The 26,866-nt window shown below is 59.5% G+C and overlaps 1 protein-coding gene across 1 annotated transcript; it reads left to right on the forward strand.

The window, feature by feature from the left end:
* Positions 1-26,775, forward strand: PIGU (phosphatidylinositol glycan anchor biosynthesis class U). The gene is made up of 12 exons (XM_068167322.1): positions 1-151; positions 4,799-4,863; positions 8,133-8,192; positions 9,086-9,148; positions 11,622-11,731; positions 13,493-13,593; positions 15,408-15,505; positions 18,783-18,937; positions 20,594-20,737; positions 21,990-22,114; positions 24,456-24,598; positions 25,105-26,775. Exons 1-12 carry the CDS (start codon positions 22-24, stop codon positions 25,216-25,218), a joined length of 1,308 nt encoding a protein of 435 aa, XP_068023423.1. The 5' UTR covers positions 1-21; the 3' UTR covers positions 25,219-26,775.
* The last annotated feature ends 91 nt before the right edge of the window (positions 26,776-26,866 follow it).

The raw sequence follows: 26,866 nt of genomic DNA on the forward strand, positions 1-26,866 counted from the left end.
AGCCGGCGTCCGTCCGCGAGGATGGCTGCTCCCTTGGTGCTGGTGGTGCTGGTGGCCGTGACGGTCCGCGCCGCGCTCTACCGCTCCAGCCTCGCCGCCTTCATCTCCGAGCGGGTGGAGGTGTCGTCCCCTTTAAACGCCTGGAAGCGAGGTGAGGCCCGGCGAGCCCTGATCGCGGCACCGCTGCTCCGGCGCGGCCGAATGGGCCGAGCCCTGCGGGGGCTGCGGCGAGGGGCTGGGAGCGGCGGCTGCCTGGGCCCGGGAGCGCAGAGGCAGGGCAGGGGCCGGCCCGGAGCCGGAGCCGGAGGCAGGCTGGCGGCACGGCCCGCGGGCAGGGGCCGGGTTGCTATCCCGGCGCTGGGGACGGGCCCCGCGTCTCCCGGGCCCGACAACACGCGGCGTGGGGCAGTCCGTGGCGCTTGATCCCGGGGGAAGAGCGAGTGCTGCAAGGGGACACCGGCCCGAGGGCTCCGCCGTTGCGTGAGCTGCCCGGGCTGCGCTGGTGCAAAGCGGAGGTGTCAGAGGTGTCTGAAATGGAGAACAACCTGGCAGAGGCAGGAGGTTTCAGCAGCTCTGACGGAGCCGCGCTCGGTGCCCTGGAGCCCTCTGTGCTGCGGGCACGGCTGCCTGCTCCCCGCTCCGTGCAGCGCTGCTCACCGTCGCCGTGTTCAGTCTGTGCCCTGCACCTTAGCAGCATGATGCAGATCCTCTTCGGAGGACTGGGCTTCGATTTACCCAAGGCTTTTCCGAGGCGTTCATCTCTGCAGCATCTGAGCCACTTAGGAGCCTTAAAGACAGCCATTTGGGAAAGTATTATCCCGTTATTTCTGCAGGGGTGGTGCAGAATAACAGAGACATGAATGCATTTGATAGCCACGAGGCCTCTTCTCCATGGTGTGTGGCACCTCATGCTGCTTTGTTTCAGCACAGAGCTCCCCAAAAACCCCTTGCAACGATGTGTGCTGCTGAATCTTGTCTTAGAGCACCAAAGGAGGCATCTAGATAGTGAGGAGCATGAGCAGGATCACAGAATGTTAGGGTTTGGGAGGGGCCTCAAAAGATCATCTAGTCCAACACAGCTTCACACATGGCTTTGGGTTAGAAGGGAGCCTCCAAGGGCATCTTGTCCAACCCCCCTGCAGGCAGCAGGGACACCTCCAGCTCCAGCAGGCTGCACAGGGACACAGCAAGGCTGAGCTTGGCTGTCTCCAGGGATGAGGCCTGAACCACATCCCTGGGAAACCTGTTCCAGGATTTCACCACCCTCCCTGTGCAGAACTTCCTCCTGATGAGCAACCTAACCCTGCCCTGCTCCAGTTCCAAACCATTGCTCCTTGTCCTGTCCCCACAGCCCCTTCTGGACAGTCCCTGCCCAGCCTTTCTGTAGGCCCCCTGCAGATACTGAAAGGTAGCTCTAAGGTCTGGAGCCTTCTCTTCCCCAGGCTGAACAGCACCAGTGCTCTCAGCCTGTCTGCCTGGGAGAGGTGCTCCAGCCCTCATCACCCTGAAAAGCTGAGCAGAGACAGAGTCTCCTCCACAGATGGCTGAAGTGAGAGCCTCCTTTTGCTTCCCTCAGTCTCCTGCTTTGCTTCTCTCTGAACAGATGCAGCCAGTTACTGCAGTTACCTTTGCTGCTTGATCCCCAGGGAGCCTTTGTGCCCAGGCAGGGGGAGCTGCTGTGGAACAGCTGCAGCCCTTCCAGGGCAGGCTGTAACTCCAGGGGTGCCCAGTGTTGGGAAGGTTCAGCAGCAGCTAAGTTCTTGTCTCTGCCTGGTGGTGTGTGTGTGTATTCACTTGTGTGCTTCTGGTGTGGTGCTGAACACTTCAGATCTCTTGACATCCACTTAGGCAAAACAGTTCCAGGTCTGTGTGCTGCCATGATTTGGCCTCCCAGAGCTCAGTGTGTCTCCTGCACAGCTGCCATGTGTCACACAGCAGCTAAGCCTGTACCTGTGCCTCCTCTCCTGGAAAGTGCAGAACAGTGCAGCTGCAACCTTTGTACGAGCTGAAGCAAACCAGCAGATCCCTGTGGCAGCAAGCAGGCAGCAGGCAGGCAGTAGGCAGGCAGCAAGCAAGCAGCAGGCAGGCAGCAAGCAGGCAGCAGGCAGCAAGCAGGCAGCAAGCAGGCAGGCAGAAAGAAGGCAGCAAACAGGCAGGCAGCAGGCAGCAAGCAGGCAGCAAGCAGGCAGGCAGAAAGAAGGCAGCAAACAGGCAGGCAGCAGGCAGGCATGCAGGCAACAAGCAGGCAGCAAGCAAGCAGGCAGGCAGCAGGGAGGCAGCAAGCAGGCATGCAGGCAACAAGCAGGCAGCAAGCAGGCAAGCAACAGGCAGCAAACAGGCAGGCAGCAAGCAGGAAGCAGGCAGGCAGCAAGCAGGCAGCAAGCAAGCAGGCAGGCAGGCAGTAAGCAGGCAGCAGGCAGGCAGCAGGCAAGCAGGCAGGCAGCAAACAGGCAGCAGGCAGGCAGCAGGCAGGCAGGCAGCAAGCAGCAGGCAGGCAGTAAGCAGGCAGCAGGCAGCAGGCAGGCAGCAAGCAGGCAGGCAGGCAAGCAGTCAGGCAGCAAACAGGCAGTAGGCAGGTGGGCAGCAGGCAGCAAGCAGGCAGGCAGCAAACAGGCAGCAGGCAGGCAGCAAGCAGGCAGGCAACAAACAGGCAGCAAGCAGGCAGGCAGCAAGCAGGCAGCAAGTAGGCAGGCAGCAGGCAGCAAACAGGCAGGCAGCAAACAGGCAGTCAGCAGGCAGCAAACAGGCAGCAGGCAGGCAGCAGGCAGGCAGCAGGCAGGCGGGCAGCAGGCAGCAGGCAGGCAGGCAGCAAACAGGCAGTCAGCAGGCAGCAGGCAGGCAGCAGGCAGGCAGCAGGCAGGCAGCAAGCAGGCAGCAGGCAGGCAGCAAACGGGCAGCAAGCAGGCAGCAGGCAGGCGGGCAGCAGGCAGCAAACAGGCAGGCAGCAAACAGGCAGTCAGCAGGCAGCAGGCAGGCAGCAGGCAGGCAGCAAGCAGGCAGCAGGCAGGCAGCAAACGGGCAGCAAGCAGGCAGCAGGCAGGCGGGCAGCAGGCAGCAAGCAGGCAGCAGGCAGGCAGCAAACGGGCAGCAGGCAGCAGGCAGGCAGCAAACAGGCAGCAGGCAGGCAGCAGGCAGGCAGCAAACGGGCAGCAGGCAGGCAGCAGGCAGGCGGGCAGCAGGCAGCAGGCAGGCAGCAAACGGGCAGCAGGCAGCAGGCAGGCAGCAAACAGGCAGCAGGCAGGCAGCAGGCAGGCAGCAAACGGGCAGCAGGCAGGCAGCAAGCAGGCAGCAAACAGGCAGCAGGCAGGCGGGCAGCAGGCAGCAAGCAGGCAGCAGGCAGGCAGCAAGCAGGCAGCAAACAGGCAGCAGGCAGGCGGGCAGCAGGCAGCAGGCAGGCAGCAAGCAGGCAGCAGGCAGCAAGCAGGCAGCAGGCAGGCGGGCAGCAGGCAGCAAGCAGGCAGCAAGCAGGCAGCAAGCAGGCAGCAGGCAGGCGGGCAGCAGGCAGCAGGCAGGCAGCAAGCAGGCAGCAAACAGGCAGCAAGCAGGCAGCAGGCAGGCAGCAAACGGGCAGCAGGCAGCAGGCAGGCAGCAAACAGGCAGCAAGCAGGCAGGCAGCAAGCAGGCAGCAGGCAGGCAGCAAACAGGCAGCAAGCAGGCAGGCAGCAGGCAGGCAGCAGGCAGGCAGCAAGCAGGCAGCAAACAGGCAGCAGGCAGGCGGGCAGCAGGCAGCAGGCAGGCAGCAAGCAGGCAGCAGGCAGCAAGCAGGCAGCAGGCAGGCGGGCAGCAGGCAGCAAGCAGGCAGCAAGCAGGCAGCAAGCAGGCAGCAAACAGGCAGCAAGCAGGCAGCAGGCAGGCAGCAGGCAGGCAGCAAGCAGGCAGCAAACAGGCAGCAAGCAGGCAGGCAGCAGGCAGCAGGCAGGCAGCAAGCAGGCAGCAAACAGGCAGCAAGCAGGCAGCAGGCAGGCAGCAGGCAGGCAGCAAGCAGGCAGCAAACAGGCAGCAAGCAGGCAGGCAGCAGGCAGCAGGCAGGCAGCAAGCAGGCAGCAGGCAGCAAGCAGGCAGCAGGCAGGCGGGCAGCAGGCAGCAAGCAGGCAGCAAGCAGGCAGCAAGCAGGCAGCAAACAGGCAGCAAGCAGGCAGCAGGCAGGCGGGCAGCAGGCAGCAGGCAGGCAGCAAGCAGGCAGCAAACAGGCAGCAAGCAGGCAGCAGGCAGGCGGGCAGCAGGCAGGCAGCAAGCAGGCAGCAAACAGGCAGCAAGCAGGCAGCAGGCAGGCGGGCAGCAGGCAGCAGGCAGGCAGTAAGCAGGCAGCAGGCAGGCAGCAAGCAGGCAGCAGGCAGGCGGGCAGCAGGCAGGCAGCAGGCAGGCAGCAAGCAGGCAGCAGGCAGGCAGTAAGCAGGCAGCAGGCAGGCAGCAGGCAGGCAGCAAACAGGCAGCAGGCAGGCAGCAAGCAGGCAGCAGGCAGCAGGCAGGCAGCAGGCAGGCAGGCAGCAGGCAGGCAGCAAACAGGCAGGCAGCAAGCAGGCAGGCAGTAAGCAGGCAGGCAGGCAGAGTTGGCTGTTGGCCCTGTGAGACTTTCACCACTCACAGAATCGATGTTAGGCCTTGGAAGGGACCTGGAAAGCTCATCCAGGCCAACTCCCCTGCCACAGCAGGGTCACCTGGAGCAGGTCACACAACTTTGTGCCACCCATTCAGGTGGCAATCCCAGGTGAGAGCCTTAGGAGTGTGGGGGGCTTCAAGACTGTGCTCCTTCTCTGCCCACCGCCCAGGATTCACCTGCAGTCATTTTGTGTTGCAGTGGTGGAAGGCTTAGCTCTGCTGGACCTGGGGGTCTCGCCCTACTCTGGAGCTGTGTTCCACGAGGTCAGTATGCATGCTTCCTTTCAAACCTGCTAGCTGTGGTCTCACTGCTGATGGACTGGCCAAGGCTGGGCACCTCTCTTGTGCCAGGGACTTCAGGCAGCTTGGAGCCTTGTAGTTGTCTGCAGTATTTATCTGGGTGGTGACCAGCAGGGTGAGGAAGCAGCTCATCAGAACCAGCCCTGTGCTGTGCCACTGGCAGGCACTGCAAGATCTGTTACTGCAGAAGGAGAGCCTGAAGTGGGGAACCTCTCTCATGAGTCAAATACTCTGCTCACATCCAGCTATTTCTGTCAGCAGGAGCCAGGGCTGGGAGCAGCAGTGTGAGTCTGAGCACAGTGACACTGGCTAGCAGCAGCTGGGGTTTGTGCACTTGCAGAGTGCCATCATGATCATAGTACAATAGTATCAGTCAGGGTTGGAAGGGACCACAAGGATCATCCAGTCCCAACCCCCCTGCCATGGGCAGGGACACCCCACACTAGATCAGCCTGGCCACAGCCTCATCCAGCCTGGCCTTAAACACCTCCAGGGACAGAGCCTCAACCACCTCCCTGGACAACCCATTCCAGGGCTTCACCACTCTCATGGGGAAGAACTTCCTCCTCCCCTCCAGCCTCAATCTCCCCACCTCCAGCTTCATTCCATTCCCCCTAGTCCTATCACTGCCTGAGATCCTGAGCAGTCCCTCCCCAGCCTTCCTGTAGCCCCCTTCAGATACTGGAAGGCCACAATGAGGTCACCTGGGAGCCTTCTCTTCTCCAGACTGAACAGCCCCAACTCCTTCAGTCTGTCCTCACAGCAGAGCAGCTCCAGCCCTCTGCTCATCCTCCTGGCCCTGCTCTGGACACCTTCCAGCACCTCCAGATCCCAGTTCCTCACCCTGGAAACACCACACTGCACATTCCTGCAAGCACTGGAGTGTCTCTGGGGGTTTGTGGCCTAGAGTGCTGTTGCTGCTAAGGTGCTCTCATCCATGGTGTCCCCTGGGGCTGAGGCTCTCTGTGTACAGCTGGAAGTGAGGCTCTCTCCAGGAAGTTCTCCTTCTCTCAAGACAGTGTTCTCCCAGAGTGAAAGCTTTTCCCAGGCTTATTTCTTTGAGGCCATCCCATTAAAGGGCTCTCAAAAGCAATTTGCTTCCAGTGGGGACTGGATTCACAGCTCCAGGTGAAGCCATAATGCAGCAGTGTGCTCCTCCTGCTGCCCTGGAAGGGAAAAGCTGTGGCAGGAAGAGGGTGCTGGGAGTGCACTCCTGCTGCTTGGTGGTTTGAACAGGCTTTGTGCTTTTTGCTGTATGAAAGAGCTCTCAGAGGATCATGGAACCATAGCATGGGAGGGGTTGGAAGGGACCTGCAGAGATCATCCAGTCCCAGCCCCCTGCCAGAGGGGGCCATTTAAAGCTCACTCTGGAAAACCCTCGTTGTGTGGCACCAGAGGTCCAATCCTCCCCCTCCTCCCATGTCTTTGATGAGAAGTTCCTGGCATGGGAAGCCACTCAGAGAAATCTGGAGTGCATTTATTGACTTCTCTCTCTGAAGCCAAAGAAGAGACCACTGCTAACCTCCACAAAAGAGCACAAAGCCTCTGCTGTCTCCTGTCAATCAATCAATCAGTCACAGAATGGTAGAGGTTGGAAGGGGCCTGCAGAGATCATCCAGTCCAACCCCCCTGCCAGAGCAGGGTCACCCAGGGCAGGGCACACAGAACACAGCCAGGTGGGGCTTGAAAGTCTCGAGCAGGAGACTCCACAGCCTCTCTGGGCAGCCTGCTCCAGGCCTCCAGCAGCCTCACACCAAAGCAGTTTCTCCTCCTGCTGAGGTGGAACCTCCTGGGTTGCAGCTTGTGCCCTTTGTTCCTTGCCCTATGACTGGGCACCACTGCAGAGAGCCTGGCACCTTCACCCTGACACCCACCCCTCAGGTATTGACAGGCACTGATGAGGTCCCCTCTCAGCCTTCTCCAGGCAAGGGCAGGGGAGAGGCAGTTGCTGCGTAGGAAATGCTTTCAGAGCCTGCCAAGAACCTGAAATGAAGGAAATTCTCTGGAGGAACTCTTCTGTAAGGCCATTCTTGGTCTGCTTTCTGTTGCAACTCTGCCACTGTCCTGGTGGAGTAGAAAAGCTGGGGTAGGATCTTGCTCTCAAAGTTCCTGGGGGCTGAAGGGCTGTGGAGAACCTCTCAAGAGGAGAGATAGGTAAGAGGAGTCCCTCAGGGGTTGGTGCTGGGACCAGGACTGTTCAATCTATTCAGCAGCAACCTGGCTGAGGGCACTGCCAGCAGGTTTGCTGATGGCACCAAGCTGGGAGCAGTGGTGACAGCCCTCAGGCTGTGCTGCCATTGCCCAGACCTGGCCAGGCTGGGGAGCAGGCAGGGAGAAATCCAATGACATCCAGCAAGGCCAAGGGTAGAGTCCTGCCCCTGGACTGCCCCATGGAGCAGGGGAGGTTGGGGGCTGAGCTGTTGAAGAGCAGTGGAGGGAAAAGGCCCTGGGGTGGACAGAAGGAGGCCCAGGAGCCAGCAATGAGCTCTTGTGGCCCAGAAGGCCAAGGGCATTCTGGGCTGCATTAGAAGGGCTGTGGTGAGTAGGTCAGAGAGGTTCTGCTGCCCCTCTGCTCTGCCCTGCTGAGGCCACATCTGCAATGTTCTGTCCAGTTCTGGGCCTCTCAGTTCAAGAAGGACCTCAGGGAACTGCTTGAGAGAGACCAGCCCAGAGGCACAGAGCTGCTGCAGGCAGTGGAACATCTCCTGTGGGGCCAGGCTGAGGCAGCTGGGGCTGGGAGCAGAGGAGCCTGGGGGCTGCCCTCAGTGCTGGGGATGGAGATGTGCAGGGCTGGAGCCAGGCTGTGCCCAGGGATGGCCAAGGGCAGCACCAGGGGCACTGGGGACAAGCTGGAGCAGAGGAGGTGCCAGGGGAGCAGGAGGGGAAACTTTGTCCCTGTGAGGGTGCTGGAGCCTGGAGCAGGCTGCCCAGAGAGGTTGTGGAGTCTCCTCTGGGGCCTTTCAAGATCCATCTGGATGCATTCCTGCCCTGGGTGACCCTGCTCTGGCAGGGGGGTTGGACTCAGTGGTCTTCTGAGCTCCCTGCCAAGCCCTGCTGCTCTGTGATCCTCTGCAGTCTGCTTTGTTTGGTCTCTTGGCTCTGAGGTAGCAGTGCTGTAGGAGAGGCTAAGGAAGATCACCCTCCAGAGTCTCTGACAGTGCTGCTGCATTTTCCTCAGGAGCTGCTTTGCTCTGGGCAGGGTCTGACATGCCTTTCCCTCTGCTCTCTTTCAGACCCCCCTGATAATATATCTCTTCCACTTCCTGATTGAATATGCAGAGATGGTGTTCATGGTAAGTGCTGCTGGGGAGCTCCTGCTGAAAGCTTCCATCCTGTGAAGTGCTGAGCAGGAGTTCAGAGCTGAAGGCCCTTCAGCCTCCCTGCAGCTCAGACTCCTGCTGAGCTGTGCCTGCACAACCTGTGCTTGGCCTTTTCCCTGGCTGTGCAGACTCCTGTCCTGTGAGGCCTGGCTTAGCTGAGTGCCCACAGAGGGCTGGGAAGCTGCCACTTGCTTTATCTCTTCCAGCTGAGTGTTTTGCCCCCCAGCCTGATCCCCCCACTGCAGTGCTCCTCCCCAGGCCTGCACAGAGGGCACAACTGTGTTAGGCCTCCAAATGCCTCTTGTCAAGTGTCCTGGAGTCCTGCATAGCTCAGGACAGGAATCTCCCAGCTGGCTGCAGATGCCACCTGCTGGAGCCTGTCCCCCCACCAGCTCCTTGCTGGGCAGCTCTCAGGCAGAGCTGATCAGGCAGAGCTGATCAGGCAGAGCTGATCAGGCAGAGCTGAGCCACCTGCCTTGTGCTGCTGCTGCTTTGCCAGGTGGCTCTGCTGCTGCCTGGTGTGTTTGGGACAGCTCAGGGCACTGCCATGCTGCACTCATGGACAGGTTGGGGTCAGGAGCTGGGCACTGCCCCAGTGCTGCCAGTGCTCTGCTCAGAGCAAGGCTTCTCTCTTACCCCCTGAAGAGTTTCTTTGCCCTTCCTTCCCCATTCTCCCAGCTTTGGTGCAGCTCATGGCCTCAAGGTGAAGCAGTGGGGGCTGAGCAGTGCCCAGAGCAGCAGGCTGGCAGGTTTCAAGCTGCTGCTTTCAGATCAGAGTCCTCCCTCAGCGCTGCAGGGCTGCCCAGTGGCTCTTGCTCCACTCCTTTGCTTTGCTCACAGTCACTCTGTGCCTTGCTTTGCTCCAGATCACTGATGTGCTGACTGCTGTTGCCCTGTACTTGGCCATCCAGGACTTCAACAAAGTTGTGGTAAGTGCCAGTGTTGCTTGGTCTTCTCTCCCAGCATCTTGCCCCAGAGGCAGCACATGCCAGGGGCTGCAGTGGTGAGCAGTCCTCCCTGCAGCAGTGCTGACCACAGCTGGAGGAGCCATGGACAGGGGGGCTGAGTGTGTGTGGCTGCCAGCAAGGGGTTCTCAGGGTTGCTGTGGCAGTCCCCCAGTGTCTGTAGCTACCTGCACTGGAGTGCTGATACAGCAGTGTAGATTCTGTGCTCTGAAGGGAGCAGGAAGCATTGGAGCAGTTGGTGAGGCTGCAGTGGCCAGGGCAGTGCAGACAGGGCTGGGGTCATGGTGCACAGGGACATGTGAGACCTCAAGAGGGGTGCTGAGAAGCCTCCCTCAGCTGTGGCAGGCTGCAGCAGGCAGAATTTCATCAGTGGCTGTGGAGTGGCAAGGCTTGGGCACTCTCCCAGCACAGCTCAGCTCCTGCTGCCAGCTCCTCTGTGGCTTACAGCTAGAGCCTGGAACGTTTTGCCTTGGGCAGGGTTTGTGTTTGCACACACCAGGAGTTCATCCTCAGGCTGGCAACCTGTAAAGGAAGGAGCAAAGCCTTCCAAGGGTGCTGAGGTGACCTAAATCATTCTGGTGAGCCAGGTGGAAGCCTGACACAAATGTGGCCTGCTCCCTTCAGCTCCTCAGTGCATGGATTGGGCAGGGAGTGCTCCCTCCCAGGCCCTTCTCCTGTGTGACTCAAAGACCACTTTGTGTGTGCAGAGCTGAGCTCTCTGTGATCCCAGAGGGACAGCAGCTCAGCACCAACAGGAGCAGGGGGCTGCACTTTCTGCAGCATCTCTGGCCTCCCATCCAGCTGTGTGCTTGTTCCTTCTCCTCTGACTTGGAGAAAGAACTCAGGACAGAATGTGCACAAATCCTGCATGTGAGTCACTTGACTCACTGAGAACTCATTGCTGCACCTGGTCCAGAGGAGGCCAGGAAAATGCACAGGGGGCTGGAGCAGCTCTGCTATGAGGAGAGGCTGAGGGAGCTGGGGGTGTTCAGCCTGGAGAAGAGAAGAAGAAGGTCTCTGGGGAGACCTTAGAGCTGCCTGCCAGTACCTGAAGGGGCTCCAGGAAGGCTGCAGAGGGACTGTTCCCAAAGGCCTGCAGGGACAGGCCCAGGGGCAATGGCTTCAGAGCAGAGCAGAGCAGATTGAGCTTGGATGTGAGGAACAAGTTCTGCCCCAGGAGGCTGCTGGAACACTGCAGCAGGCTGCCCAGGGAGGTGGTTGAGGCTCCATCCCTGGAGCTATTCCAGGTGAGGCTGGAGAGGGCTCTGGGCAGCCTGCTCCAGGGGAGGATGTCCCTGCTGGGGGCAGGGCTGGGACTGGGTGAGCTGTGGAGCTCCCTTCCAGCCCAGAGCACTCTGTGCTTCATTCCCCATCACAGGAGGGTCAGAACTCAGATGTCACTTTTGACTCCAGAGAGAACATCTTAGATCAGAGACAGGAGGTTTGGGTCCCCACAGGACACTGGGCACAGAGCTGTCCTGCTCCACAGTAACCAAGGTGCTTACTGCTGTGAATTGGTCTCTCAGGGCCTTGCCTGCTGAGCAGTGAATTCACTGAGTGTCAATTTAGTGAAAGTCAGCTTGTGCCTGGAGCTCCAGCAGCCCTCAGGAGGATGGGAAGTGCTCAGCTCTAGTGCAGTGAATTCACTCTCAGTTGTGCCAAGAGCCAGGCACAGGTGATTGAGGGAGTTACATGAGCACAGAGATTGTCTGCTTTCCCCTGACTCCACAGGACCACAGAAAACAACCAGGGGGGAGAGCCCCCCAAGGCCAGCCCCCAGCCCAGCCCTGCAGGCTCAGCACCACACCATGGCCCTCAGCCCCAGGGCCACAGCTGCTGGAACCCCCCCAGGGATGGGCACTGCAGCACTGCCCTGGGCAGCCTCTGCCAACCTCTGAGAGCCCTTCCAGGGCACAAAGATCTCCTGAGCTCCAGCCTGAGCCTGCCCTGGGGCAGCCTGCAACCATTGCCTCTGCTCTGTGCCTTGGCCCCAAGGAGCAGAGGCTGCCCCCTCCTCACCCCAACCTCCCTGCAGGGAGCTGCAGAGAGCAAGGAGCTCTCCCTCAGCCTCCTCTGCTCCAGCCTCAACCCCCCCAGCTCCCTCAGCCCTCCTCTAGCCCAGGGGCTCCAGGCCCTTCTCCAGCCTGGCTGCCCTGCTCTGCACAGGCTGCAGCCCCTCAGTGTCCTTCCTGCAGGGAGGGCCCAGAGCTGAGCACAGCTCTGAGCTGTGGCCTCCCCAGTGCTGAGCACAGCACTGAGCTGTGCCCTCCCCAGTGCTGAGTGCTTCTACTAAGTGAAGTATTTGAGTTGTGGTTTGTCCAACCCCTCATGGACCAGGAGGAGCCTTGGCTCCCCCCTGGGCCTGGTGTATCCTCTCAGCAATGCAGCACAATGACTTTCCTCACCTGACAGTCTTTGGTTCTTCTCCCTTGTCCAGTTCAAAAAGCAAAAGCTCCTCATAGAGCTGGATAAATATGCCCCAGATGTGGCTGAGCTCATCCAGACTCCCATGGAGATGCACTACATCCCCCTCAAGGTAGCCCTGTTGTAAGTATTGCTTCAGTGGTGTAAGTAAGGCTGCTTCAGCTCCTCACTGCCCCTTGGGCTCTGTGTCTCTGCTCTGGGCCTTCAGCCTGTGTTGAAGCTTGGTTGGTTCTTTGTGGCTTTGGTTTTTTCCCCCAGAAATGCTGACCCCAGGCCTGGATGCAGGGCTGGAAGGTGCAGAGCAGCTGCTTTGCCAAAGGTTTGTGGCCAGCAGGCAAATTCACTCAGGGCTTCTGAGCAGCACAGGGTCCTGAGCTGGGCAGCAGGGGTGCTGTGTCTGCACCCATCCCAGCCCCCCTCTGCTTCTGCTGCCTGCTGATGTTCCCTGGATGGGTTCTGTGCCTCCCAAGTGTCCCTCAGGGGGCTTGTCAGAAAGGTGGAGAGAATCTCTGAGCAGCTCAACATCACAGCTTGAGCATCCCAGGACTGCTTGGAGCAGCTCAAGGACCCTGTGGAGGCTCTCACCTTAGCAGGGGCCTCTGTGCAGCTCTCTGCAGCAAACCTTTGGTTTCTTCCTTTGTTTCAGAAAGCTTCAGCTGAAATAAATAATACCCAGGCCCCAGAGTTGGGGTCCCTTCCACTGAGGTTTTGAGATGATAAATCACTGTTTGAGTCATTCTGCACCACAGAGTTTGCCCTCAGCTAAGCTGCTGTGATTTTTTTCCCCCCTATTTTGTCCCCAGGTTCCCCAGGGTGAGGAAGGTGAAGCCTCAGGCAGGTTTGTGTTTCACCCTGCTGCACACTGGCAGAGCAAAGCTGGGCTGGAGTTGTACCTGGCCTGCTCTGAGCTGCCTCTGGGGACCCAGGAAAAGGCAGCCTGAGACTCAGAGAGGCAGGAAAGTGTAAGGAGAGAATTAGGGAATCATCCTCAGCTTGGTTGTTAGCAGGGCTGAGGGGTCCAGCACCTTGCTTATGGGGTTGGACATCCTGCCAGGCATCTCTGAAGCCAGGAGAGGAGCTGGCACCCCCCCAGGGGCAGCTGTGCAGAGCTGGCTCTCTCCCCATCACTCCAAGGATGGACTTCCATAGCTGGCAGCTTTTGTTCCTGCCATGCTCCACAGCAAGGATTGCTCTGCCCCAGCTGAGTGGGCAGCTGCAGCTGGACTGGGGAGCTCTGCTTTTGGCTCAGGGTTGGTTTCCATCTTGCTGTCTTCTTACCACTTCCCCACAGACAGGAGATGTGAGCTGCAAGAAGAGTTTACCTTGGAGCCAGTGCCCCTGGCTCTGGGGGAACCAATGTGCAATGTTTTGGCAAAGCAAGGGAGGTTCCTGACAGCCATTTCCCTGGGCAGAGCTTGCCCTGTGAGCACCTTCCCAGCTCTCTCCTGTTCCCTCTGTGGCCACTTCCTCCACAGCTCCAACCCAGAGGTCTGTTTTTAACAGTGTTGCAGCTGTGCTCTCAGCAGGGCAGAGCAGAGGGGCAGCAGAACCTCCCCAGCCCTGCTGGCCACACTTCCCTTGCTGCCCCCCAGGACCCCCTTGGCTCTCTTGGCCCCCAGGGCACATTGCTGTCCCATGCAGAGCTTGCTGCCCACCTGCACCCCAAGGTCTTGCTCCATGGAGCTGCTCTCCAGCAGGGCAGCCTCCAGCCTGTCCTGGTGCCTGTTGATGTTCCTCCCCAGCCTACAGAACTGAGTTGATTTGCTGCTGAGGTCATCCCATCAAATGTAAACAAATGGCAAGGAGCTTCTGCTGCTCCTTGGAGCATCTCTTTGGTTGGGTGCTGTCTCCTTTGAATGTAACTCAGGCTTTGCTCTCTTGCAGCTATCTGTTGAACCCCTACACTGTGATGTCTTGTGTGGCCAAGTCCACCTGTGCCATCAACAACACTGTCATTGCCTTCTTCATTCTAGCTACAATCAAAGGTAACACAGGGAACAGAAAGGGCTCTCTGGGGCTTACTGTAAGGTTAGAGAGGCAGCAGCAGGTCAGTGGAGGTGGAACTTCACAGGCAGTGATTGCTGCAAAGGGAAGGACAGCAGAACTGGGCCTGGAGTGAGGTCAGAGCTCAGCCTGAGATCACAAGATCAGGAGACTTCATAGCCAAGGCCAGCTGGGAGTCTCATCTCTAAAAGCTGTGCTGTTCCCAGCTCCAGCTGGTTTGCTGCTGCTGAGGGAGTGTGTGTCTGCCTGCAGGGGTCCATGAGGCTCTGCTGCCCATGGATGTGCACCCCAGGTTGTTGTGTCCAGCTGCTTGCCAGGGTGGACCTTTGAACCCTTCTTCCACAGCCAGCAGCTAGCTGCAGCTCTTCTTTGGCTTGCACTCGCAGTTGTAAACTGGCTTTGAGATGAGCTGAGTGAGAAGCAGTGAGCAGAGAGCCCCAGCAGCACAGCTGTGATGGCAGAGCAGCTCTGTCCTGCACTCTGTGAGCAGTGCCAGCTTTCTGCTTCCTGGGTGACCTTCCAGTGCAGAAATCTTTCAGCACGGCTGATTTGTTCTGATCAGCTCAGCTGCAGGAGCTGTCTGCTGGGGCAGGGGGAAGGTCAGTCTGGGCTCTTGTGTCTAGCAGTAGCCAGACCCTGTGAAGAGACCTGATGGAGACTGGCTTCCAGAGGAGGCAGTTCTTGACTGGTGGGAGGGGGTTGGATTTCACAGCCCCACCCAGGTGGGGTCCCTGTGGATAACCTCAGTTCTGACTCCCCTCTGATCCCATGGCAGTCCCAGGCAAAGGCAGGGTGGCTCTCCCCTGGGCTCTCTACCTGCCTCTAAGTTGTCAAGTGGGCAGAGAGGAGATACCAGGTGATGGCTGTGGCTCCTGGGCACCATTCCTTTAGATCTGTGCAGAGTTAAACCCTCAAGCAAAGAAGAGTGGGGAGGTTTCTGCCTGGGGAAGTGTAGCTGGGGAATGGAGCAGGCTCATCCCCAGGTGACCTGTATCTTCTCTTCCACAAGGTGGGAGCAGAGAGGAGCTGAGTGCTGGGTGGCAGCAGGCTGCTGGTCACTGCAGTGTCCTGAGTCAGGAGTCCTGCTGCCTGAGCTGTGTTTCACACAGATGACTTCATCAAGTGCCATCAGCTGGGGTGCTGCCAGCTAGGCTGCTGCCCTGGGGGCTGGGGGTTTTATTCTGTGGAGCCTGGGAGCTTTGGGATGTGATCTCTGGGGTTGGTAGCTGGGCAGTTGATTTCAACCCACCCCAGCAGTTTGCTCAACCTCAGACACCTCAGCACAGGTTCCTCAGGAAAGGCTTTCCTATTTTGCAGGCCATTTGGAAAAGCTGAGCTGTGCCTGGTGTCTGTGAGGCAGGGCTAATGCCACCTCATGGCTTCAGCTGCAGGCTTCTGCTTGCTCCCTGTGACCCAGCTGTGCTGGGGGTCCTGGTGATGAGGCTTTGCAGCATGCCCGTGCCCAGTGTGACTCCAGCAGCTGCCTCAGTCAGCTGTGACTGAAATAAGTGCATTGCCATGTGTAAGGCAGCCAGCAGGGTGTGCCCAGACTGCATGAGCTGTCTGTGTGTGAGGGGTGGGAGATGGAGCTCAGGCAGGGGCTCTGCTCCTGGGGCATCACCTTGGTGTGAGGCATTCTGCCCTCAATGGAGCTCAGACAGGGCAGTGGCCAGGAGAGTTTCTGCCTGGCAGTGGTGGTGCCTGTGCAGGCCCTGCAGGAGGTTGTGCAGGGCCTGCCTGCCAGCCTGGTTAGCTGGGCTGAGCCTGGCAGCTGACTGTGGCTCTGTCTTTGCAGGCAGTGCCTTCCTCAGCGCCGTGTTCCTGGCCTTAGCAACGTACCAGTCGCTCTACCCTCTCACCCTCTTTGCTCCAGCACTGCTTTACCTTCTGCAGGTAGGTGATTTGGACATCCCTTGGTGCCTGCTGCTCTCTGCTAGCTGAGCAGGGCCCATCCTCAGCTGCTGAGAGGGGAGCTGAGCAGCTCCTGAGCTGCAGAAGAAGTGACTTCCCTCAGGCCTTGGAAAGAGTGAGGCCTGTGCCCAGAGAGAAGGCAGCAGGGAGCTCTCTGCAGAGCTGGTGGTGTTCAGCTTGCCCCAGCTGGGTGCTGAAGGCAGCAAGGGAGCTCTCTGCAGAGCTGGTGGTGTTCAGCTTGCCCCAGCTGGGTGCTGAAGGCAGCAGGGAGCTCTCTGCAGAGCTGGTGGTGTTCAGCTTGCCCCAGCTGGGTGCTGAAGGCAGCAGGGAGCTCTCTGCAGAGCTGGTGGTGTTCAGCTTGCCCCAGCTGGGTGCTGAAGGCAGCAGGGAGCTCTCTGCAGAGCTGGTGGTGTTCAGCTTGCCCCAGCTGGGTGCTGAAGGCAGCAAGGGAGCTCTCTGCAGAGCTGGTGGTGTTCAGCTTGCCCCAGCTGGGTGCTGAAGGCAGCAGGGAGCTCTCTGCAGAGCTGGTGGTGTTCAGCTTGCCCCAGCTGGGTGCTGAAGGCAGCAAGGGAGCTCTCTGCAGAGCTGGTGGTGTTCAGCTTGCCCCAGCTGGGTGCTGAAGGCAGCAGGGAGCTCACTGCAGAGCTGGTGGTGTTCAGCTTGCCCCAGCTGGGTGCTGCTGTAGAAGGGAGCAGGGAGCTCAGTGCAGAGCTGGTGGTGTTCAGCTTGCCCCAGCTGGGTGCTGAAGGCAGCAGGGAGCTCTCTGCAGAGCTGGTGGTGTTCAGCTTGCCCCAGCTGGGTGCTGAAGGGAGCAGGGAGCTCTCTGCAGAGCTGGTGGTGTTCAGCTTGCCCCAGCTGGGTGCTGCTGTGGTGTTGTGTGGATGGCAATGAGGACCTGCAGAGTTTGCTTTGCACTGAGCTGCCTTTGAGTGAGGAGCTGTTCCTGGGAAGGGAATGGCCAAAGGGAAGTGAAAGTGACTTCCTGCCCTTGTGGTTTCTCCCTCCTCATGAAGAGATCCCTGAATTCCAGCCCTGGGGAATGATCAGCCATGCATCTGTGGTGACACTGCTCTGGGCAAACCCAGCCCAGCAGCAGGCTGGGGGCAAATCTGCAGCCATGGGAAGGGTCTGGAGGCTGAGGCAGCTCTTTCCTACTGAGTGGGTTCAGCCCTTCCCACTGCTCTTCATAGAATCACAGAAACATTCAGGTTGGAAAAGTCCCTCAGGATCACCAGGTCCAAGCACTGACCCTGCTCTGCCAGGCTCACCCCTAACCCACAGTCCCAAGCACCACATCCAAACCACCTCCAAACACCTCCAGGGGTGGTGACTCCACCACCCCCCTGGGCAGCCTCTGCCAGTCTCTGACCACTCCTGATGAGACTTTTCCTACTGTCCAGCCTGAGCCTCCCCTGCTGCAGCTTGAGGCCATTGCCTCTTGTCCTGTCACTAACTCCCTGTGAGCAGAGACCAGCAGCAGCCTCTCCACAGCCTCCTTTCAGGCAGCTGTAGGCAGCCAGGAGGTCTCCCCTCAGCCTCTTCTCTTCACACTAACCATCCCCAGCTCCTTCAGTTGCTCTTCACCAGATTGCTTCCCCAGGCCCTTCCCAGCTTCCTTGCCCTGCTCTGCCCTGGCTCCAGCACCTCCACATCTCTCTTGGACTGAGGAGCCCAAACTGGGCACAGCACTCCAGGTGTGGCCTCCCCAGAGCTGAGTGCCAGGGGACAATCCCCTCCCTGCTGCTGCTGGGCACAGCATTGCTGATCCCAGCCAGGAGGCCTTTGGCTTTCTTGGCCCCCTGGGCACACTGCTGGCTCCTCTTCAGCTGCTTGGCCAGGAGCACCCCCAGGTCCCTTTCTGCCAGGCAGTTTCCAGCCACACTGCCCCAAGCCTGGAGCACTGCTTGGGGTTGCTGTGCCCCAAGTGCAGGACCTGGCACTTGGCCTTGCTAAAGCTCCTCCTGGGAATGTTGGCTCTGGATCCAACCTATCCAAGCCCCTCTGCAGAGCCTCCCTGCCCTGCTGCAGGTCACCACTGCCACCCAGCTTGGTGCCAGCTGCAAAGCTCTTGTGCTATCCACAGTGACTTAACCAAGAGCCCACCTGATGCACAGAATGCACAGTGGTCATTTGCCAGCCTCACTGTTGTGGCAGGGCAGCAAGCTGAGCTGCTGGCAGAGGCCTCTTACCCACTTCACAGATCACACAGGGACTCTTTGTGTTGTTTTTGCCACTCTGGAGGTCCTGTTGTTGAGTTTTGGCCACTCTTTCTCTCTCTGCTTCTGCCCTGTCTCCCTCAGGAGCTTTACAGCTTAACTGCAGCTTCCTCACAGCCTATTCTCAGCTCCTTGAGCATCAGGGGAGAATGGAGAGTCAGCTCTAGTCCATTTGCTTTCCCTATCTGACGTTTCTCTTTGCTATGGGCTGCTTTTGGCAGGACAAGAGCTGCTGCAGACTCAGGGCTGCTCTTTAGGAGCATTTCCTTGATGAGCTGTAGGTCCTGCTGTAAAGTAAGGTGCCAGCACTGTGCTGACAAGCACCAAGTGGTCTGTGAATGCCTCCTGCACAGCTTGTGCCTGCTGCTTCAGCCAGCTCTGGAGAGGACCTTCCCTGCATTCCCTCTGCAGAGTGAAAGCTTTTCTCCAGCTTGCTTCCACCGTGCCAGCAAGTGGCACTGTCAGGCTGTGGCTGAGGAAGCAGAGCCCACAGCAGGTAGAGCTGGCTGGCTGTGCAAGCCCAGCACCAGATGGGGAAGCTCCATCCCTGCCTCAGAGCTGCAGAACTCTGAGCAGCTCCCAGAGGTGTTTCCCTGGCTGCAGATTTGTCTTTACAAGGGCAGGCAGGGGGCCTCTGAAGCGAGGTTCCCACGTGTGGCTCGTGGTGTGTGGCTTGTGGTGGAGCTGCTGGGACATGTGGCAGAGGCAGGGCTGCAGCAGGTGCCTTGGCCTAAGGGGCAGCCTCTCAGGGGGGCTCAGTTGTGCCTCCTTCCCAGATTGCAGCAGACCAGGAGTGCCAAGCACTGCACTGCAGCTCACCTTCCACTCAGTGCATCAGAGCTTGGCTTCTGCACTCCCAAGTGCTGCATCTGGATGACTTCTGCGGCCAAACTCCGCCCAAGGGCTGCTCCTTGCAGTGCTGCAGTGCCAGTGGTTGGTGCTCTCTCTCACCACTCTCCACTGATGTTCTGCACCCCTGGGCTGCCCTGTGGCCTGCCCCTGCTGAGGAGTGGCTCTGCTGCCTGCCTGTGTTCCATTTGCAGCGTCAGTTCATCCCAGTGAAGCTGAAGAGCAAAAGCTTCTGGCTCTACACCCTGCAGTATGCAGCCCTGTACCTGTGCAACCTGGTGGTGATCATCTGCCTCTCCTTCTTCCTCCTCAACTCCTGGGATTTCATCCCATCTGTTTATGGGTTTATGTAAGTAGAAAGATGCCTCTGGGCTTGGGCTCCTTCAGTCCTGTCCCCCCTTGTCCTGTGGGTCTCACACAGGAGCCCCACAGCCACCCTCAGGAGTGTGTGAGCTGGGGGTTTACTGACAGAGGAAGAGCATGGAGTGTGGGGAGGGGAGCAGCAAGAGTGAGAGAAAGCAGGAGGGGTTTCTGCTGAGTTACTTGCCTATGGGCTGGGCTGTTGAGCTGCCTTGGCTGGGGAATTCCCCCCTCTGGAGAGATGTCTGCTTGGGAGCAGTGTAAATCCTGCTGGGGCACAGGGAAGGACTCTTCTCTCTCCAGGCTTTCCCCCCTCTGGGTTGTCTTCCATGGACTTCATAGAATGGTTTAGGTTGGAAGGGAGCTCAAAGCTCATCCAGTTCCAACCCCCTGCCATGGGCAGGGACACCTCCCACCAGCACAGGCTGCTCAAGGCCTCACCCAGCCAGGCCCTGAGCTCCTCCAAGGCGGAGGCAACCACAGCCTCCCTGGGCAGCCTGTGCCAGAGTCTCCCCAGCCTCACTGCCAAGAATATCTTCCTCACCTCCAGTCTCAGTCTCTCCTCCTCCAGCTCAAAACCCATGTGCATAGTCCTCTGTAACATCTTCATTGATGATCTGGATGAGGGGGTCGAGTCAGTCAGCAGCAAGTTTGCAGATAACACCAAGCTGGGGGCAGATGTTGGTCAGTCAGAGGGCAGAAGGGCTCTGCAGAGGGACCTCAACCAGCTAGACAGATGGGCAGAGCCCAACAGGATGGCATTCAACAAGTCCCAGTGCCAGGGGCTGCACTTTGGCCACAGCAACCCCAGGCAGAGCTACAGGCTGGGGGCAGAGTGGCTGAGAGCAGCCAGGCAGAGAGGGACCTGGGGGTGCTGATTGACAGCTGCCTGAACATGAGCCTGCAGTGTGCCCAGGGGGCCAAGAAGGCCAAGGGCATCCTGGCCTGCAGCAGGAAGAGTGTGGCCAGCAGGAGCAGGGAAGTCATTGTGCCCTGTGCTCAGCACTGCTTAGGCCATACCTTGAGTCCTGTGTCCAGTTCTGGGCTCCTCAGTTTAAGAAGGACATTGAGAGACTTGAAGGTGTCCAGAGAAGGGCAACAAAGCTGGGGAGGGGTCTGGGGCACAGCCTTGTGAGGAGAGGCTGAGGGAGCTGGGGTTGCTTAGCCTGGAGAAGAGGAGGCTCAGGGGAGACCTCATTGCCCTCTACAACTCCCTGCAGGGAGGCTGTAGCCAGGCGGGGGTTGGTCTCTTCTCCCAAGCAGCCAGCACCAGAACAAGAGGACACAGTCTCAAGCTGTGCCAGGGGAGGTTCAGGCTGGAGGTGAGGAGGAAGTTCTACACAGAGAGAGAGATTGCCCATTGGGATGTGCTGCCCAGGGAGGTGGTGGAGTCCCTGTGCCTGGAGGTGTTCAAGAGGGGATTGGATGTGGCACTTGGAGCCATGGTCTGGCCATGAGGTCTGTGTTCAGAGGTTGGACTCGATGATCCTCGAGGTCTCTTCCAACCTTAGTGATACTGTGAGACTGTGATACATAGAGGTGCTCCATCCAGCAGCTGGCAGTGCTCAGTTAGTGGAGCAGAGCAGAGCAGAGCACTGACCCCAACCATCCTCAAGTGTGGCTTTGCCTTTTCCCTCCCCTGCAGCCTCTCCGTCCCGGATCTGACTCCCAACATTGGCCTCTTCTGGTACTTCTTTGCAGAGATGTTTGAGCACTTCAGCCTCTTCTTTGTCTGTGTGTTTCAAATCAATGTCTTCTTCTACACCATCCCCTTGGCAATAAAGCTCAAGTAAGTTATCTTCCCCTGCTGCCTTTGGACTCCCAGTTGTCTGCTGGGAGCCTATAGGGCTGGTGTCAGACTGGACAGGACCAGGTTGGTAAAGATCTACAGGCCTGAGAAAGTTAGGCTTGGGAACAGGACCTTTCCTCCTCCTTCCCCAGAGTTTCAGGCCTTGAATAGAGTGAGTCTGTCAGGGCTGGAAGGGAGCTCAAGGCTCAGCCAGTCCCAACCCCCTGCCATGGGCAGGGACACCTCACATCACAGCAGGTTGCTCACAGCCACCTCCAGCCTGGCTGCAAACACCTCCAGGCAGGAGGCTTCCACCTCTTCCACCTCTGGATCCTCTCTCTCCACCTCTGGCAATGGGCACTGGCAGCCCAGAAGGCCAAGGGCAGCTCAGCTGCCCTTGGCCTTCTGGGCTGCCAGTGCCCATTGCTGCCTTTCTGTCCCAGGCCTGATTCCTGCCCCCCTCAGAGCTGTCCCAGACCCCTATCCCTCCCTGACCCCCTCCAAAGTCCCTCCCCAGCTTGCTTGCAGCCCCCTGCAGATCCTGGGAGGCCACCAGAAGGTCTCCTGGGAGCCTTCTCCTCTCCAGCCTGCACAACCCCAACTCTCTCAGGCTGCCTCCAGAGCAGAGCAGCTCCAGCCCTCTGCTCCTCCTCCTGGCCCTGCTCTGGACACCTTCCAGCACATTCCAGATGTGTTACAGGTATCCAAAGAAAGAGCAGAACTGTGGAGGAGCCTTCTCCCTGCCAGCCACTGCAGCTGGAAAGCAGCAGCTCTGGGCTGGGACTTCAGATTCTTAATTGTCAGGAAAAAAGTGAAACTTGGGAGCATTCCTGGCAGCCTGCACTGCCAGCATTGCCCTTTCCTCCTGAGAAAGCCTCCTGGTAGCACACTTGGGCTCTCAGGGAGCTTCTCCTGAGGCCTGGAATGGATCAGCAGGCATCATGACAGCCCAGAGAGGTAGCTGTGGGCTCCTCCAGGCAGCCTTCAGGGAGGAGGTGCTGATTGCTGTGGGTGGACAAGCAAGCTGGGGCAGAGCAGCCTAGGTGACAGCCCAGGGGTTAAGCTGAGGCATGGCCTCTGTGTGAGGGCAGGGAGCAGCTGCCCAGCCCCTGGCACTGCTGCTTGGGCAAAGCAGCTTGGTCTGCCCCGGCCCAGCACTCAGGGGCGTGAGAGCCTCCCTCAGCTTGTCCCAGTGTGTCTGTCTGCAGTTTTTGATCCCCTCCTGCAGCCTGCTGTCCCTTGTGTCTTGCAGGGAGCACCCTGTGTTCTTCATGTTTGTGCAGATTGCAATCATCTCCATCTTCAAGTCCTACCCCACGGTGGGAGACATCGCCCTGTACATGGCCTTCCTGCCCCTCTGGAGCCACCTCTACAGATGTAAGTCCTCTCTCTCTCTGCTTGGTCCTTACCTGTGCTGGGCAGCTGCCACCACTAAACCAAACCAAGCTGTGTCCCCAGGCTCCTGGGGCCTCCTTGGGGTGCCTGGAAGGAGGCTTCATGTTTCTGGAGACCCAATCTGTCTTTAGGACTGGGGCTGAAGGGGATCAGGGAGGGAGTTGTCCCTTATGCTCTCTCCAAGCTGCTCTGCAGGTGAGCTTTTGTGTGAGAGCCTTTGGCAGCCCTGCAGAAGGGATGTGGCTTGGTGAAGATTCCTCCACCCTTCAAGTGCTTTGCTCCCAGGTAGCTTGAGCACTGCTCCTGCAGGTGTGGTGAGGTGAGGCCTCTGCCCTCCAGACCCTGCACCTTGCAGAGCCTTTGATCTGCCTCTGGTTTGCTTAGAGTGAAGGTAACTGAATTGCTCCAAGCAATTGTCCAGTTTTGCCTGAGTGCTCACAAAGAAGCTCTTCAGCTCTTTAAGTCACCAGAGAGCTCCCTGATGGATTTCAGACACAGCCCTGGGGGCAGATCTGGAGGGGCTGTGTTTTTCCTGCTGTTTCTTGCCTAAGCCAGCTGCTTCCACCAGCCCTGCCAGGCTCTCCAGGCCTGTTCCTGCTGCCTTCTCCAACCAGGTATGTTGGAGAGCAGCAAGCCTGCCTGTGGCAGGAGACATAAGCAGGAGTCAAGAGACTTGGAGACCATCTCTGCTCTGTTATCAGACTAAGGAAAACTAAGGTCAAAGCAGCTGTGATAAAACAGGACAGGACCCCAGGCCAGCCCTGAGCAGCCATGGCAGGTGATGAACTTCTGAGAAACCTGGAGTCAGTGTAGAGCAGTTGCAGGTTCCAGGCAAGCAGACAAAGGCACTGGGAGCAGCAGGAGGGACAGTCCCCTGTCACATGCTGCCACCCCGCAGTGAGTGAGCTCAGCAAGAAGTTTAACAGGACAAGTGGGAGCAGGCTCAGACCGTGTGCTTCAAATGCCAGGAGGCTGCCTCCAGCTGCAGAATGCTGGGGAGCCTTCAGCGAGGCTGCAGCACCTTGTGTCCTGCTCCCACACCCTGCTCCTGCCAGCCGCTGAGCTAATTCACAAGGAGCCCCGGGGGTACCTCACCCCCCACCCGCTGGGTTCCAGCTCAGCTAATGCAAAGGGAGCCCCTGGGCCACTCTCAGTCTCTGGTTGCTCTCCCTCTGCCTGGCAGCCTGCCTCTGGCCACGCCCCTCCCCTCCCGCACCAATGGCCAGGCGCTCCCAGCTCCTAGGCCACGCCCCTTCTCGCACCAATGACCAGGCGCTCCCAGCTCTCTGACCACGCCCCTCCCTCAGGCACCAATGGCCAGGCGCTCCCAGCTCTGACCACGCCCCTTCCCTCCCGCACCAATGACCAAGCGATCCCAGCTCTCTGGCCACGCCCCTCCCTCGCGCCCCGCTCGCAGGCTGCCGGCGGCGCAGAGCCTCTGCCGCTGTCGCCGGGGGTTAAACCCCCGCGGCCCCTGCGGGGTCGTCCCCAGCCGCGCTGCCCTCTCAGGCAGCCTCGCCAGAGCCTCCGAGTCGGGTGGGGTCGCCCCTGCCCCTCTCTCGGCCTCCCTGCCTCCGGGAGCCCTTTCCTCAGGGTCTCGGCGCAGCACGGAGCTAGCCGGTGCTGATGCAGTTGCCTCGCAGCTCGCAGTCTCAGATACTGATACTCAGATACTGACGTCCCACAAGTGCTGGGATGAATCATAGCACTGCTGGGAAAGGACAGGCACCAGGATGTCACAGGAAACAAAACCTCTTCTGGCCTAGCAGTTCCCAGCTCCCGGAACCAAAGCTGGGATCAGGTTTTGTCCACCTGAGACATGCACTGAGTCATGAACCCTGGCCACACTTGCACTTCCTGAGGGCCTGTGAGCCTCCTGCTGCTGTGGTGCTTCCATTTCCTCACCACCTCCCTAGGAAGTCTCTCTTTTCCTGTGGTCCCTTTGCCATCAACCTGACAAGGCCAGGGAGTTCCATGCTCTGCTTTCTGTGATGTCCTGGTGCTGCTGGAAAAGCTTCTCAGAGCTGCTAGGTACTGCAGTGGAGAGACCAAAAAGCCAAAGTCCTCCAGGGAAGAGGGTTTGGAAGCAGGACAAATGAGGATCTCCCTCCAGCAGGGGCAGAAGCCTTCGTTTTAAAGGGGCACAGAGTGGGTTTGTGGCAACAGCCAGCCAGGAAATCCTTGAAGCAAAGTGCAGAGGGCTGCTGGGGGGCAGCGTGTGGTGCAGGTGGCAGTGCCTACTGCACAGCCCCTGGGCAGCAGTGCTGCAGGGCTGAGCCTGGGGGCTGGGCACAGCCTCTAGCAGTCTGCTGTTCTCTTGCAGTTCTGCGCAACATCTTCATCCCCTCCTGCGTGCTCATCGTCTGCTCCATCCTCTTCCCTGTCCTCTGGCACCTGTGGATCTATGCAGGAAGTGCCAACTCCAACTTCTACTATGCCATCACCTTGACCTTCAACATAGGGCAGGTCAGTACAGCAAGGCTGCCCCCGGGGTGCTCACTGCCTGGGGCTGTCCTGGCAGCAGCTGTGGCTTCTGCAGGGTGGCTCTGGCCCTGCAGCCCTGCACAGCAGCTTCCTGCCTCTCCTTGCTCCAGCTGGATCCTGCCTGCTCCTTACCCCCTGGCACACCAGCAGGAAGGAGTTCTTGTGGTGTTTGAGCTAAGCTCTTAGTCGCAGTCAGCAGCAGGAGAGCTTCAGCGCTGGCATCGAGCCGCGGGGCAGTGCCTGTATGGAAGGCGCCTGCGGGGGGCGCTCTGCGAAGCTGTGCCTCGGAGGGACCTGCCCTTGGCATCTCCGGTGGCCAGCTGCCGCCTCAGCAGAGGCTCAGAGCTCGCTGGCAGCTTTCACCTCCCTTGGCCGAGTGCTGCGGGGACCCCCTGGGGGGTGAGGAGCTTCTGAAAGCCCTCCCCCTTGAGCCCAGCCCCTTGCTGCCCCCGTGCTGACCCCTGCCCTCTCTGGCCTCCTCTCCGCAGATCCAGCTGATCTCGGATTACTTCTACGCCTTCCTGCGCCGCGAGTACTACCTCAGCCACGGCCTGCGCCTCACCCGGCAGGACGGCACCGAGGCCATGCTGGTGCTCAAGTAGGGAGGGCGCTGCCGCTCCCTGGCGCCTGGATCACGCTGAGCAGAAGCCTGGGGGTGAGGGGGGGTGGGGAAGGCCCCCTGACTGAGGTGTGACTTTGGGAATGATTCCTCCTGAGAGAAGGGGCTCTGGGAACACCTCCTGAGCCGAGGGCTCGCTGCAGAGACTCGGAGGAGCTGCAAGGAGGAGCTGCAAGGAGGAGCTGCAAGGAGGAGCTGCAAGGAGGAGCTGCAAGGAGGAGCTGCAAGGAGGAGCTGCGGTGCCTCCCTTGGAGCATCTCCACTGTGCTTTCACTGCACCCTCAGCCATCGACTCTGGGCAGTCCAGCAGGACCAGGAGAAAGCAGCTGAGAGAAACCCAGGGCTCAGTCTGGCCCAGGAAGAGCTCAGACCATGAACTGTTGACTTTGCAATCCCAGGCTTCTGGGGGCTGTTTGCTTCTCCTGGAGCCAGCCCCTCCCCTGCTTTGCCCAGTAACGCTCTGCTTGGCACCAGGCACTCTCTGGGCAGCTGGTGCCCAGGCCCTGCCTGCAGCTGCCACCTGCTGGCTCCTGCTGGGGGTCTGGAGGAATCAGATTCCCTGTGCTCAGCTGAAACAAAAGGGTTGGCTGAGCCAGGCTGAACGACCTGCTGGAAGGAGGGAGCTGAAGCTGCTGCCCCAGCTACTAACCTTGGCACCCAAACACTACCAAGAACTGGAGGTGGGGTAAGGGCAGGGGCAAGGCAGGTGCTGGGTAGCTGCTGTGTCCCCTGGGAGCAGCACAGACACTGTGGCAGCAGCTGCACAGAGCCAGGGCTCAGGAGGAGCTGTGGAGGTGGCCTCCTGCTGCTCCTCATTTCTGCAGGGTAGCAAAGCTTGGCAGTGCAGGGCTCCCAGTGGCATTGCTTGGGGCAGCAGCCTGCATGTGGAGCAAGCAGAAGCTGCTTGGCTGGGCTGGGGACCAGGAGGTGGCAGAATCTCCCTGTTAAGGCCCCAGACTGCACCCAGAAGCAGCCTCAGCTGCCACTGTTAAGGAGCTGTTGGGCTCCAGGTGCTCCACAGCCACCTGGCACCGTGGGCTCCGCTCTTCCCCAGGTTGCCCCCGCTGCAAGCAGAGTGGTGGTGCCCTCAGAGCTCCCTCAGGGCTCAGAGCTGCACACTCCAGGGGGGCTGCTGACCCTGGCAATGAGACCCACTGGGGACAATCCCCCAGGCTGGCATTGCTGTGCTGGTTGTGGTGGCACTGGAGGTGGTGCCCACGCTGGGCAGGCCTGGCTGGTGCTGGGGCAGCAGACAGCCAGCTTCCCACTGATGCCAAGGGAAACCCAAAGGGCTGGAAGGTGACAATGCCAGAACCAAACTGCACCTGGCACGAGGCAGCAGGGAGGCTGTGCCCAGGCAGTGGCTTCCCTCTGGACACTTGCCCTGTGCCTTACTGCACTGCTAGTGGCGCTTGGGGGTGCTGGGGAGCCCAGGGCAGCCCCCGTGGTGGCAGCTGGTGCCAGGCAGGTGAGGCAGGGCTGCCTCCTGTGCCAGCTGCCTGGCATGGCAAGGGGCATAATAAACTGTGCGAGTTTGAAACCTGTGCCCTGTGCTGGGGGGCGAGGGGGGAGTCTGGGAGGCACCTCCCAGGGCAGGGGGGGATCAGGAGAGGACCTGAGAGCAATCTTGG

Source organism: Melanerpes formicivorus, unplaced genomic scaffold (genome assembly GCF_026170545.1).
Source record: "Melanerpes formicivorus ecotype bairdi unplaced genomic scaffold, bMelFor1.0.p_v2 SCAF_115, whole genome shotgun sequence".
NCBI classification, from domain to species: domain Eukaryota; kingdom Metazoa; phylum Chordata; class Aves; order Piciformes; family Picidae; genus Melanerpes; species Melanerpes formicivorus.

Coding starts and splice junctions, on each gene's coding strand:
- PIGU (XM_068167322.1), top strand. CDS start 22: ATGGCTGCTCCCTTGGTGCTGGTGGTGCTGGTGGCCGTGACGGTCCGC. Junction 8,193..9,085: donor ATGCAGAGATGGTGTTCATG/GTAAGTGCTGCT, acceptor GCTTTGCTCCAG/ATCACTGATGTGCTGACTGC. Junction 20,738..21,989: donor CCCTTGGCAATAAAGCTCAA/GTAAGTTATCTT, acceptor TGTGTCTTGCAG/GGAGCACCCTGTGTTCTTCA.